General features: G+C 62.0%; 1 protein-coding gene across 1 annotated transcript; it reads left to right on the top strand.

Annotated features, from left to right (window-relative positions):
• The first annotated feature begins 4032 nt into the window (after positions 1–4032).
• Positions 4033–12708, top strand: Pkp3 (plakophilin 3). The gene is made up of 14 exons (XM_076844918.2): positions 4033–4113; positions 5491–5686; positions 7952–8031; positions 8161–8783; positions 8875–8998; positions 9525–9729; positions 10234–10408; positions 10867–10984; positions 11052–11222; positions 11303–11488; positions 11789–11942; positions 12089–12281; positions 12365–12452; positions 12673–12708. Exons 1-14 carry the CDS (start codon positions 4033–4035, stop codon positions 12706–12708), a joined length of 2430 nt encoding a protein of 809 aa, XP_076701033.2.
• The last annotated feature ends 931 nt before the right edge of the window (positions 12709–13639 follow it).

Here is a 13639-nt window from a genome sequence, read left to right as displayed (position 1 = left end):
ACCAGCACAAAGGTGGTGGTTTAAAATGACACTGAGTCATCCCACAGTTCTGAGAGCGCAAGTCCCAAGGCCGTGGCCCAACAGGGCTGCTTTCTCTGGAGACCTGGCCTGGCCCTTCCTCGCCTTCTCCCATTGGACTTCTCAGTCATGCTCCTTCATCTCAAAGCCAGCAGCTGTGGGGCTTGCTCGAGTTCATGTGCTCCCCAGACTCCCGGCCCCTCCAAGGACCCTGTGATTACATGGGGGCCACTCAGGGTCCCCCCAGGCAACTCAGAGCCCCTGCCCTCTCCACATCCTTCATGCAGTCACATCTGCAAAGCTCCCTGGGTTGGCCGTGAAGTTAGGAATGAGGGTCCCTCTGGGGCCACTGTTCTGTCTGCCTCCTGGCTCACGCTGGGCGGGAAGGTGGCCGGCTGATGGTGTACAGCCCTCCCTCGGGATCCACGCGGGTCAGCCCCGGGGGTCTCGGTACACAGGGCAGCCAGAAAGGCGAGGCTGGAAGGACAGAGGTGCCTGTTCAGCCCTGAGATCCCAAGGATAGCACTGCTGGAAGGGGCAGCCCTGGGGCAGCTGGCCACTGCCCAGCCCGCAGATACTGGCAGACACCAAGTTTCCTGTGACTCGCTGCCTACAAATGAGGACCCATAGGACAGAGACTGGCCAGCCACAGATTCAGTTGGAACTCCAGAGGCCTGTACTATCCTCTGCTCTCAAAGAGGTAGTTCAGACAAGTTGTCCCCAAAGATATTTCATCATGAGAAAAGCAGCACTGGACTTAGAACACAAGCTACCAAGCACGGGTGGGATGAGGAGAGAGGTGGGGCACACTGAGGAACCGCTGCCGGCAGAGAAAATCCAGAGGCAAAATCCCACGTGATGTGGACTCCAAAAACACCACAGTTTGTTAATTCATTTGATCATTGAGCACCCCCTTGTGCCAGGCCCTGTCCCTAAAGGACATTCACCCCAGCACAGGTCGGGAGGCACGTCAGACACACTGTCTGGGCTGGTGGCAAGTGCTGCAGAGAAACAGCCGGAGGGGACATGAACACTGGAGCAGGGGACTTGCCAGAGGTCCATCTCTAACAGGGTGGGCAGGAAAAGCAAGGCTGAGAAGGTGGTGCTGGAGCCCAGCAGGAGGGCGCAGGGGGGCCCCCCCGCCAGCTGGAGGGGACTGGAAATGAGGGATGAAGACACTAGAAATGAAAGTTACCTACTACACTTGGGAAGGAAAGAAAAACAAAACTTGCACAGACATAAAATCCACTCTAGCAATTTCTAAGAATAGCTGTTGTTGGGCACCTGGTGAGGGCGGAGGAGAACCCTGAGAGAAAGCACCAGAAGGACATGACATACAGCAGATGAAAGGCCGGGGCTCAGAGGTGGGGCGCTCGCCTCGCATGCATGAGGCACTGGGTTGGATCCTCAGCACCACATAAAAATAAAATCAAGATTTTTTTTAAAAAGCTGATAAAAGAGAAAGGGGAAGATGGACAGCAAGCCACCAACAAGCACCAAGACAACAGAGGAGAAAACCTCTGTGACACAGCAGAAGACGACTGCCGAGGTCAGTAGGGAGGGACCACAGTCTTCAGAACCAAGTGCCACCAGGCCTGTTGACACACCTCAGCTCCCAGCTGTGTGAGAGGCTGAGGCAGGGGAACCGCGAGTTTGAGCAACTTTGAGAGACCCTGTCTCAAAATAAAAAGGGCTAGATGGGTGGCTCAGTGTGGAGCTCTTGCCTGGCATGTGCGAGGCCCTGGGTTTGCTCCCCAAAAATAAAAATAAAAACAGCCTGCCAAAAAGCGAGCCCGTGCATATGTCGATGAAGCTCCTGGCTCCAAGCCAAGACCCTGTGGCCGCAGGATGGTGGGAGACCTGCCACCCCGTAGGGGCAGGGGACTCCGCCAGGTGGGGTGGAGCACGGCTGGGAGCCAACCAAGGGATGGAGAACAGAAGGGCAAAGGACGTCCAGCGGAGGAAAGGACTCACAGGAGCAGGAGCGCTGTCCCCAGACGTAAGCCCGCTGCCCAGAGAAGGCACACAGCCAGGGCAGCAAGGACGCAGGGAGTGGCCCGGACCTGGCGAGGGAGCAGAGGGGGCTCTGCCGAGACCCCCGGTTCCACCAGTCAGCTCCCTCCCCAGACCGCTGCTGCTCAGCTGCCCTCAGCATCCGAAACTCCTCTAGCCACCTGGCCGGCTCTGCAGCTCCTGGAAGCTGGCCGCCTGGCAGAGCCCCAGCTGAGGTGAAGGCAGGCGTAGCTCCGCCCGGTGGTGCTCCGCTCCCGGTGAGAGAGCTGGAGGCAGCGCCCACCCCCAGCCCTTCTCTTTCTCCCCGTGACAGCCCTGCTGCTGGGTGGAGCTTCTTTCCAGCCCCAGCCCAGCCCTGGGGCCCCTCCAGCCACAGCCCTCCCTCCGTTGCCCTGACACTCCTGCTCCTCACAGAGACTGGGACCCCCTCAAAAGAGCATCTGCAGGTCCCCAGGGCTCCTGAGGCTGCCTGCTCCCCACAGACTCCTCCCCGGCTCAGCTGTTCTGCTCCTTTCGGGTCCCCTGTGGCCTGACAGGCAGCAGTTCTGTGGGCGGCTGTGCCAGTTCATGTCTCTGCCCACCAGACCCACAGACAGGTGCAGCCAGGGGTCTGCCTGGAGCAGAGAAGAGCTCAGAGGGCTCAGGAAACTCCTGAGCCAACAAACACTGGGCTGATGGGACCGGTGGGTGTGGGTCAGCACGTGCCCAAGAAGGGGCCACCCTGGAGCAGACTGGACCCGGTCTCCCCAGCTGCCTCCATGCCCATTTGGCCTGGACACCAGCAGAGGTCAGTTGGCACACTCGCAGTCCCAGGATCCAGGGCCGGGGGCCATGCTGCCCAGGGAGCAAGTCCTGCTAGGTTCTGTGGAGGAGGCAGCTAGTTTGGACTCTGCAGAGCGCAGACCCTGGGATGTCGCTAGGTCTGCAAACATGAGCACCACCACCCATGGGTGTGTGGACCAGAAGCGCCTCCAGCGCCTGGAGCCCAGCAGCTCTGCCCATCTCATCCCTGGCATCAGCTGGCCACCAGGGCTGCGCTGACACACTGTCACCCCACCCCTGCAGGTGGGTGGCCACAGCGACCTCCCTGACCTCTCTGGGGGCCAGCACACTCCTGACTTCCGCTCCCTAGCAGGGTCACCCCTTTCCCACGACCCCCACCCCGGCTCCGGACCCACGCAGGCTTGCCCTCCGTCCCTCCAGACTCCACAGCACACACCTGCAGCTCCACCCTGCTGCCTGCCATGACAGCCCCCCACCAAACCTGGCACCGAGAGTCCCCCACTCTTACCCTGCTCTCTGCCAGGTGCCGCCACCTGGGGACCAGGGCGACCACCACTGTCACCACGGAGTCCCCTGACCTCAGGTCCTCAGCCTGGCTGCATGGAGCTCCTGGGGAGGGCGGGCTATTCATCAGCTCCCTCCCTGCTTCAGACCACCTGCTGCGGGAGCCTGGCCCTCCTACACTGCTCCTGCCACACAGTGCTCCAGAGAGAGAGGGACACTCCCGGAGGGCAAGGGGCTAAGCAGGCACTACCTGTCCCTCCAGCCGCAGCCATTAGAGGCAGTGCCCAGAGCTCAGGCTCCGCCAGGGTCGGGAAAGCCAGCAGTCCTGGCCTGGGGACCTGCAGGCTGCCCTGGCCTCCTGTCCAGGCCCTGTCCAGGCTGCACCTCCATGTCTGCTTGCCTCTTCCTGGCCGAGGCGCCAACCTCACCAAAGCCCCTTGTACCCAGGTGGGCTCCGGCCTTCCACCTTGTGCCTCTCGACCCTTGGACCATCCACAGTGGGCCTGAGTGAAGGGCGGGCCCCAGATGGAGCCAGGCCTGTGCCTCCAGGCTGCTCAGCGCCGCACAAACTTGTCTCCCGGGATTTTTCCACACGAAACGCGTCTCCCAGGGAAGCAACCGGTCTGATGAGCTGGGTGTGCGCTGTTCACCCCTCCCTCCAGTGCCCCCACAGGGCCATCTCCAACAGAGGCTGCCCACAGCAGCGGGGCCAGGATGGAGCCCAGGACGCCTCAGCGGGCAGCAGCGTCCCCGGGGATGAGTCCCAGGGCCGGCGGGACCCGGACCTCAGGCAGGGTAGGTTCCCACCTTGCTACTCCAACCAGACCCCTCCCTGGGGGCACTTCACTTCCTGGGGTCTATTCCTCCCGCTAGCCCCCACACCCTCCAGCCTTCTCAGCACAGAGCTCACCCCTGGTGCTGCCCAGGACTCTGTCTCCTCACCACAGGCTGCTGCCCCCAGGAAGGCAAATGGCTTTTAGAGACCAGGTCTCGGGCCCCCATGGGGGAGACAGCTCAGACAGAGGCCAGAATCAGGTCTTAGGGAGGCCATCGGGACAGCAGCCCAGGGACCCCTGAGGAAGCCCTGGAGGGAGAGGGTAGCTGAGGCCCACTCCCACTCTCCAGCCCGCTGGGCCTACCCTCACCCCAGCTGGCTGGGTGCTCCGGGGAGCCCTTCTGGGGACCAACTCTGCTATCCCCCCTGCCCAGCCATCTACCCTCTCCATCCAAGTCCCTGCCCCCAGCTCCTGCCCCCCAGCCTGGCAGGCGCTGACTTGAGCCCAGGCCCCTCTGAGTCACCCCCCTGGGGCAGCTCCGCCTGCCGGCGCCAGCCCTGCTGCACCCTGACTCATGTGTTGGGAACGGGCCTCCCACCCCAGGCCTGGGGGGCAGGAGCCAGGAGAGGTGCCAGACAGGCCCAGCAGCCTTCTGAGGACTCTGTTGGGTCGGTGGGCACAGTTCCCGAAGCTACAGACCTGGGGGAGGGCCTGTCCATCTGCAGACACCACCCCCCGGCCCCCTGAGATCTCCCTGGGATCCAAGCGTGAGGACAAGGGTCCCCACAGGGCCACCTCAACCCTGAGGTTCCAGCCCTCTGTCTTCCACCCCTGCCCTCAGCACTGACCTGGCCCTAACAGCATCTACTTCCCACCCTGCCCGGGGCCTCCCCAGCCTTGTGTGGGCTGTCTTGAAGCCTGCTTGGTCATGGAGCTCCAGAGCTCCCAGCCCAGGACGCGCCTCAGGCTGGGGGCAGTAGGCATGAGCTCCCCAGCTGGCCGTCGGACACTCAGGACAACACTCAACACAAAGGCCAGCTCTGGCCTTTGCAGGCTGAGAGCAAATAGGGCCCAAACCCGTGGCCCTGTCTTGGGATGGGAGAAAAGGAGGCGGGAGGCCAGGCCAGCGCTTGGGTACACACAGGGCCTGCTCTTCCGCCCAAATTCCACCTTAAGCAGGCGCGGCCCCTCCCTCCCACCTGGCCCAGGTGTCCCCGCCCCTAGCCGCACTCAGCAGGGCGGGCAGGCGTCTGTCTCCAGGCTAGGCGTGCCAGTGGAAGGGACTTTGGGGACAGGGCCTAGAGAGACAAGACTGTGAAGAGGCCCAGGCCAGGCAGGCCAGCCAGGCACCCTGGCTGCCATGCAGGACAGTAACTTCCTGCTGTCGGCTCTGCAGCCCGAGGCCGGTGTGTGCTCCCTGGCACTTCCCTCAGATCTGCAGCTGGACCGCCGGGGTGCGGAGGGGCCAGAGGCTGAGCGGCTGCGAGCAGCCCGCGTCCAGGAACAGGTCCGAGCCCGCCTCCTGCAGATGGGCCAGCAGCCAAGGCACAATGGGGCAGTCGAGCCTGAGGGAGCCACCGAGGCAGCCAGAGGTAGGCCTCAGAGGACAAAGTGGGCCATGGACGGCGGTGGAGACCACCAAGGGGATGGCAGCGGGCGGAGGTGGCCTCGGTGGGTGTGGCGGTGTAAGGGCAGAGGCCGCAGTGGCTGGGGTTCAGGCCTTGACTCACCGAGGCCTACTCTGAGTCACGGCCCCGCCTCAGTGGGCCAGGAGCAGCCATAGGTGGGGTTCCAGCAGCGACCCCGGCCTCCAAGGATGCAGCCTAGTGAGGTCCACCTGCCCCTGGGGCCTGAAGCCCTCCCTGCTGGGGCGCGGGGAGCGTGAGCGCACAGCAGAGGACCAGGCCCAAGTGCTGGCCAACCCGGAACACACTCACGCCTATTCCCCGGGGCGCAGGCTCAGGAGCTCAGACAGAGAGCAGTATCCCCACACTCCTGGGAGTGAGACAGACAGGAACACCGGAAGGGGGGTCTGGGAAGCCCTGGACCAGAGCCAAAACCCATCTGGACCAGCCGCTCCCTGAGGAATTGCAGGGGCCCACACTCCATGAGAGACAAGGGCAGGTGGGTGCCTTCAGTACACCAGCCCACCCAGTGTGTGTGTGTGTGTGTGTGTGTGTCTGTGTGTGTGTGTGTGTGCGCGCGTGCACGTGTAAGGGTCACACAGGCATGGTACATTCAGGGCAGTTGTTCTAGAAATGTGATTTTCTCCCTTTCTGGGCTATAGCAACAAAGACAAAAGTTAGATAGTAAGATGAACCTCTAGATAGAGGCCCAGACCCCAGGGTACAGTGGTTCATGTGCCATTTACAGGGTCTCCAGACACAGACAGAGGAAAGAGGGTTCGCAAGGAGGTTGGCCAGGCCAACTGGATTGCAGCCTCTATGGCCTCTCTGGGCCCCAGGGGTCATGGGGTGGAGGGGTGCAGGGAGGGGTTAATTACCACCCTAGCTATCCTGCCAATTAGGGAGAGGAGGATTATAATTTGGGGGTGGGCGTAAAGTCCCCAGGCTGGGGGTGTGCCCCCACCAGGCTAGGCCTCCTAGCCTCAAAGGGTTAAAAGTCCTGCTCAGAAGCCCCATTAACCAGGGTGGGTCTGGGGAGTGTGCGAGTGGGGAGGTCCCCCACCCCATCTGGCTCTGGGGCAGAGCTGGGAGGCAAGGCCCTCCTGTACCCCGTCCTGCCCCCTCTGGTGTCCCCAGGCTCCCACGGCATCACCCTGCCTGTGGGTGGTCTGTCCCAGCTCCCTCCTGCACCACACCTGCTCATCTGGCTGCCCCTCCACATCCACAGCAAGACCCCCTCACGGCCCTCCTTCCCCTTCCATCCATCCATCTTTTTTCTTTCTTTCTTTCTTTTTTTTTTTTTTGGTTCTGGGAATTTAACCCAGGGCCACTTACACCAAGCCACATCCCCAGCAAACTTTTTTTAATTGTATTTGGACAGAACACCTTGATTTTATTTATTTATTTTTATGTGGTGCTGAGGATCGCACCCAGGGCCTCGCACGTGCTAGTGAGCATTTCACCGCTGAGTCACCACCCCAGCCCCCAGCTCTTTTCTATATTTTGAGACAGGGTCTCACTGAGTTACTCGGGGCCTCGCTAAGTTGCAGAGGCTGGCTTTGAACTCGTGATCCTCCTGCCTCAGCCGCCCAAGCCGCTGGGATTACAGGCGTGTGCCATAGCACCCAGTGTCCACCTATCCTTCTAAGGGGCCAATCAGCCCTCTGTCCCCACCCACTCACCTTTCTGTCCACTCACTGCTGCCCTTAGCTTATGTGTGGCTGAATGCGGTGGGTGTGGCCCCTGCCTCAGGCCCTTCCAGGTGGGAGAGGCACTGCCCATCAGGGCAGACTGGCCCAGGAAGACTGCGTCCTTGGCTAGAGCACCATTACTCCCCTGTGAACGGTAGCGCAGATGGGGTCTGGGAATAGGAAGAGGTCAGAGAGGTCAGCATGGGCCAGGGAAGGCTAGGCTGGCTTCCTGGAGGAGGGGGCCGGGCACTGTGCCCTAGTGGGGATCAGGCAGCAGATGAAAACGACCCTGGCACACTCCCAGGCAGCCAGGAGGGTCGTGGGGTGAGTGGCCTGTCCTCCCTCAGACAGGAGACATCACAGGGCACTGTGGGAGAGGAACTGGAGGAGAGGAGGGGCCGAGGCTCTGGCCCCAGAGCCCACTGGCCCCTGCCCTGGGCCCAGGACCCTTCCGGTGTCCCAGACAGAGATGTCCGGCAGATGGGAGGAGAGAGCCAGCACTCTGCAGTCTGACGAGGTCAGGGACCCTGTTCTGTCACAGGCACTTCCAGGGGTCAGCACCACAGACTGCAGGCTGGCTTCAGTTCCCGCTCCCAGGGCCTCAGTGGGGACGGAACCTCGGTGAGTGAGGGAGGCCCTGCCCAAGCTGGGCAGTCTGTGCGCTGCCGTCTGCCCTGAGGGGGCTCTGGGGTGAGAGGCGATGGGCGCCAGGTGACCCAGGCACCCCTCACCACCTCCTCCCGCCCACAGACCTTCCGGCCCATCGCCACGCCAGCCTATAGCCCGGCCTCCTGGTCCTCCCGCTCCGCCGTGGACCTGAGCTGCAGTCGGAGGCTGAGCTCTGCCCACAATGGGGGCAGTACTTTTGGGGTGGGGTACCCCCAGTCCACCCCACCCATGCCCGCCCGTCCCGTGTCCTTCCATGAGCGGGGTAGAGTGGGCAGTCGAGCTGACTATGACACGCTGTCCCTGCGCTCACTGAGGCTGGGGTCTGGGGGCCTGGATGACCGCTATAGTGTGATTTCTGAGCAGCTGGAGCCTGCGGCCACCTCCTCCTACAGGGCCTTTGCTTACGAGCGCCAGGCCAGCTCCAGCTCAAGCCGGGCAGGAGGGCTGGACTGGCCAGAGGCCAGTGAGGGGCCGCCCAGTCGAACCATCCGTGCCCCAGCCATGCGGACTCTGCAGAGATTCCAGAGCAGCCACCGAAGTCGCGGGGGCACCGGGGCAGTGCCGGGGGCTGGCCTGGAGCCTGTAGCCCGAGCCCCATCAGTGCGCAGCCTCAGCCTCAGCCTGGCAGACTCAGGCCACCTGCCTGACATGCGTGGGCTGGACAGCTATGTTGGCCATCGCACCCTGCAGAGGCTCAGCAGCGGGTGAGCCGGTGGGGTCTGGGCAGGGAGGGGACTTTGCCACACAGCCTGGCACAAACCCAAGGTCAACTTGATCCTGTCCCTGGCTCTGCAGCTTTGACGACATTGACCTGCCCTCAGCGGTCAAGTACCTCATGGCCTCAGACCCCAACCTGCAGGTGCTGGGAGCAGCCTACATCCAGCACAGGTGCTACAGTGATGCTGCAGCTAAGAAGCAGGTGACTATCCCACTGACCACGCTGTCCTGTCTCTTGGCCATTGCACTGCTTGTCCTGGGTTCCCCTGGTGACCACCTTCATCATCTCCCACCTCTCCCTGACCTCTGGTCTTTGACCACCCCTCATTAATCTCCAAGCTGACTGGGCAGACCCCGACCTGTTTAGAAACCTTCTCAGCAGAGGGGCAGGGAGGTGTCACTTCTGTATATCTGCACACATCTGCATTACCTGCACATACCTGTGTTGCCTGCATACACCTGCACATACCTGTGTTGCCTGCATACACCTGCACATACCTGTGTTGCCTGCATACACCTGCACATACCTGCATCATCTGCATATACCTGTCGCCTGAATATGCCCGTGTCATTTACACATCTGCATACACCTGCATATACCTTCATCTGAGTCTCCTGCATACACCTGTGTCACCTGCATATACCTGCACTCATTTGCACACATGGATGTCTGCATGTGCCTGCACAGCCTGCACACACCCACACACATCTGCACACGTGTGCCGCAGGCCCGTAGCCTCCAGGCTGTGCCTAGGCTGGTGAAGCTCTTCAACCACGCCAACCAAGAGGTGCAGCGCCACGCCACAGGTGCCATGCGCAACCTCATCTATGACAATGCCGACAACAAGCTGGCCCTGGTGGAGGAGAACGGCATCTTCGAGCTGCTGCGCACACTGAGAGAGCAGGATGATGAGCTCCGCAAGAATGTCACAGGTGTCCCCTGTCCCACTTGCCCTCCCACACTGTCCTCTCCCCAGCATGTCCCCCTCCCCTGCTGACAGTCCCCTCCTCCATGTTGTGGCCCTAGCAACTGTCCCCTCCTCCACTCTGTCCCCCTCCCCCCCTCCTGCCCACAACGTCCCTCTCCTTCCCTTCCCCATCTCCACTGTCTGGTCTTGCCCCTCCATTCCCATCTCTTGCCTTGTGTTATTGCCATGTTGGGGATTGAACCCAGGGCCTCCCCCATGATAGACAAGCCAGCCACTGAGCTGCACCCTAGCCACCTCCATCCCCAGGCCCTGCTGACGCAAGCTTCATCCTCTCTGGCTCAGACCCAGCCCCATCACTCTGATGGTCATATGAGGGTGTCCCCAGTGGGATTCTTGGTTAAGGCACAAAACATCCAAGAGGAGTAGGGAGTGTCCTCTGCCTGTCCTCAGAAGAGCCAGAGGGGAAGCAGGCAACCCATCCTGACCACAGCCTCTGGCACCTACCCAGGCATCCTGTGGAACCTGTCGTCCAGCGACCACCTGAAGGACCGCCTGGCCCGGGACACGCTGGAACAACTCACAGACCTGGTGCTGAGCCCCTTGTCAGGGGCAGGGGGACCCCCCCTCATCCAGCAGAATGCCTCTGAGGCCGAGATCTTCTACAATGCCACGGGCTTCCTTAGGTGTGTAAGGTGGGGGGTGGGAGAGGCCATGGCAGAGCCAGGTGCTGAGGGTGGAGAATGTCTACAGCAGCTTGTCGACTGAGGCCTGAATGACAAGGTGGAGCTGGCCAAGGGGCTGGGAGAAGTGGAAAGTTGGGTAAGACTCAGGCCAGGTGTGGTCACTAGGTGTGGGTGTCAGCAGCCCTGGCTGCAGGCTCAGGTTTTATTAAGTCAGGTTCCTTGATCCACATTTCTCTTCTTCCCAAACTGCAAGGAGAGGTTGGGGACGGGCATGAGGGACAGGGCCAGCAGTGTCCCTGGGGACTAGGAATAGGAGGTACCCAAGCCAGCCCACTTTGGACGGAGAAAGTATTAGTGCCTCAGGATCTCATACCTAGGGCAGTGGCTTGGGGTTGGGACCCTCGGGGGGTGGGCTCTGCCAAGGTCTCTGGGGGGCTCTGATCTGCCTCTGTCCCCAGGAACCTCAGCTCAGCCTCCCAGGCCACTCGCCAGAAGATGCGGGAGTGCCACGGGCTAGTGGACGCGCTGGTCACCTACATCAACCATGCCCTGGACGTAGGAAAGTGCGAGGACAAGGTGAGGGCCGGCTGGGCCCCGGGGGCCAAGGCTCCAGCCCACTCTGACCCACTTCTGCCCTCTGCAGAGTGTGGAGAATGCCGTGTGCGTGTTGAGGAACTTGTCCTACCGCCTGTACGATGAGATGCCGCCCTCAGCCCTGCAGCGGCTGGAGGGCCGGGGCCGCAGGGACCTGACTGGGGCACCACCGGGCGAGGTGGTGGGCTGCTTCACCCCACAGAGCCGGCGGCTGCGTGAGGTGGGCACGGTCCTGGGTGGACAGGGGCAGGGAGTCCAGCCTGATGCTCCAGCCCTGGCTGACCACACCCTCTCACCCAGCTGCCTCTTGCGGCCGACGCACTCACATTCGCAGAGGTGTCCAAGGACCCAAAGGGCCTCGAGTGGCTGTGGAGCCCCCAGATTGTGGGCCTCTACAACCGGCTGCTGCAACGCTGCGAGCTGAACCGGCACACGACTGAGGCAGCCGCAGGGGCTCTGCAGAACATCACCGCCGGTGACCGCAGGGTCAGTGGGCCTGCTGTCCCCAAGACCCCTGTCTTCCCCATGGTGTACTGGACACAGCACAGGAGCTACTCCCCAGGAGTCCACCCTGTTGGGGGAGGGACACTGAGAAGGACCCATGGCCAGGCTCACAGTTGTCCCAGGGACAGGGCTCTGGGAGGTCTGAGCAGAGGGGCTGCCTGGTCAGGCTGTGGTCGGGGCAAAGGCAGAGGGGGGGTGGTAGGAGGTAGAGAAGCAGCCATCTTTGCCCGGAAAGGGCCGGCTGGTTCCGCCCTCACGGTCCTTCCCCGTCCTTCCCTGCAGTGGGCAGGTGTGCTGAGCCGCCTGGCCCTGGAGCAGGAGCGCATCCTGAACCCACTGCTAGACCGAGTGCGGACTGCAGACCATCACCAGTTACGCTCACTGACCGGCCTCATCCGAAACCTGTCTCGGAATGCCAGGAACAAGGACGAGATGTGTGAGTGGGGGCCACCCAGCTGGGTTCTGCCACACCCTGCCCAGCCTGCAGTGGAGCACCTCTGTTGGCTTCTCACTGCCAGGCGGGCAGGCAGCCAGGATGCGGGCAGCTGGGACAGGACACTAACAGTCCCCTGACTCCCGCAGCCACCAAGGTGGTAAGCCACCTGATCGAGAAGCTCCCTGGCAGCGTGGGCGAGAAGTGCCCCCCGGCGGAGGTGCTGGTCAACATCATAGCTGTGCTCAATAACCTGGTGGTGGCCAGTCCCATAGCTGCCCGAGACCTACTCTACTTTGACGGGCTCCGAAAACTGGTCTTCATCAAGAAGAAGCGAGACAGGTAAGGCCAAGCCAAATCTGCAGCAGCCTGGCCAGGGCACCCAGCCACCCTGCCTCCTGACCCTGACCCTCTGACTGCCCTAGCCCTGACAGTGAGAAGTCCTCCAGAGCAGCCTCCAGCCTCTTGGCCAACTTATGGCAGTACAGCAAGCTCCACCGTGACTTCCGGGCGGTACGTTCTACCAAGTGAGGCAGGCAGGGTCATGGGGCACAGCCCAAGTGCCAGGCACGGAATGTTGGGGGCGGGACATGGGATCCATGCGGAGGAGGAGACCTGGGCCTGGAGATCAGGGCTCCAGGTCACACCCAGCACACTGTGGGGAAGACAGGGGTCTTGGCCACAGCAGGGCAAACACACGTGGGCCCTGACCCAAGACCCCTTTCCACTGCAGAAGGGCTATCGGAAGGAGGACTTCCTGGGTCCGTAGAGGAGGACCTCCTGGAGAAGGTGTGAGCCCAGCTTCTGAGGAACAGGCTCAGCTACGGCTGCTTGCCACTGGCCTGGAGGAGGAGGCTACTGGCATCTCTCCACAGAACCCCACATGCACCTTCAAGGGGCCTGGGCCACCACGAGGGGCAGGGCTTGCAGCTGGGGATTTGGCTTCTGCGGGCAGGGGATCGGGCAGGGGTTGAGGTTGGTCTGGTATATGGGTGGTGACCTGGTCATAAATGGGGCTGGCCATGGCCTGGCAGTGCCTCAGGATGGCAGCACTGGGAATAAAGGTGGCCATGAACCCAGCCAGCGCCCCATGAGCTTCCATAGGTGGCCGCCAATCCCAGGACTTGGTGTCCCCAAGCACACTCACCTGCCTCTGAGGACTCTCACCCCGGGGTTCACCCATATATTTTCCAAGGTCAGAAGCAACAGAGGAGTGAACAGCAGAGATGGCCTCTGTGCCACCTGAGGTACCAACGCAGCAGGAGCAAAGGAGGGATGGGGGTGGGGGGTGGTACTCATTTGGCAAATATCCAACACCCTCCACCCAACCCAGGCTGCTTCCAGGGGGCTCAGCCCTGCTCACAGGCCTGGACGTACCCCAACCAGGTGTTCTCATACTGGCCTCTCAAGGCTTGGCCTCCCGGAGGCCTAGGACTCCCACCCATCTGACCCAGAGCCCTCTTGGTCCTTTCAAAGCCCAGAACTTGAGAACTCTCAGGGGAATGTCCCCTCCAGAATCCGTCCACATCAGGAGGGTTGGGACAGGCACACCTCCAGCCAGGGAGCAGGCAGGGAGCTTGGGGCTACTGAGCTAGCTCAGGATGGGAAAGAGGGAGAGAATGGATGGCCAGGCTGGAGACAGGGTTCTGGGGAGGACCAGAGGTAGGGTGGAGGGCTTGAAGAAGACAGCAGCCAGAGGA

This window comes from Callospermophilus lateralis, chromosome 2, assembly GCF_048772815.1.
Source record: "Callospermophilus lateralis isolate mCalLat2 chromosome 2, mCalLat2.hap1, whole genome shotgun sequence".
Taxonomy (NCBI): Eukaryota; Metazoa; Chordata; class Mammalia; order Rodentia; family Sciuridae; genus Callospermophilus; species Callospermophilus lateralis.
This window is presented reverse-complemented; position numbering and strand designations above follow the sequence as displayed.

Excerpts from the sequence above, each read along its gene's own strand:
- Pkp3 (XM_076844918.2), top strand. The coding sequence starts at position 4,033 with ATGGAGCCCAGGACGCCTCAGCGGGCAGCAGCGTCCCCGGGGATGAGT. Across the intron at positions 8,999-9,524 it reads ATGCTGCAGCTAAGAAGCAG|GCCCGTAGCCTCCAGGCTGT; the intron begins GTGACTATCCCA and ends CGTGTGCCGCAG. Across the intron at positions 11,943-12,088 it reads CAGGAACAAGGACGAGATGT|CCACCAAGGTGGTAAGCCAC; the intron begins GTGAGTGGGGGC and ends TGACTCCCGCAG.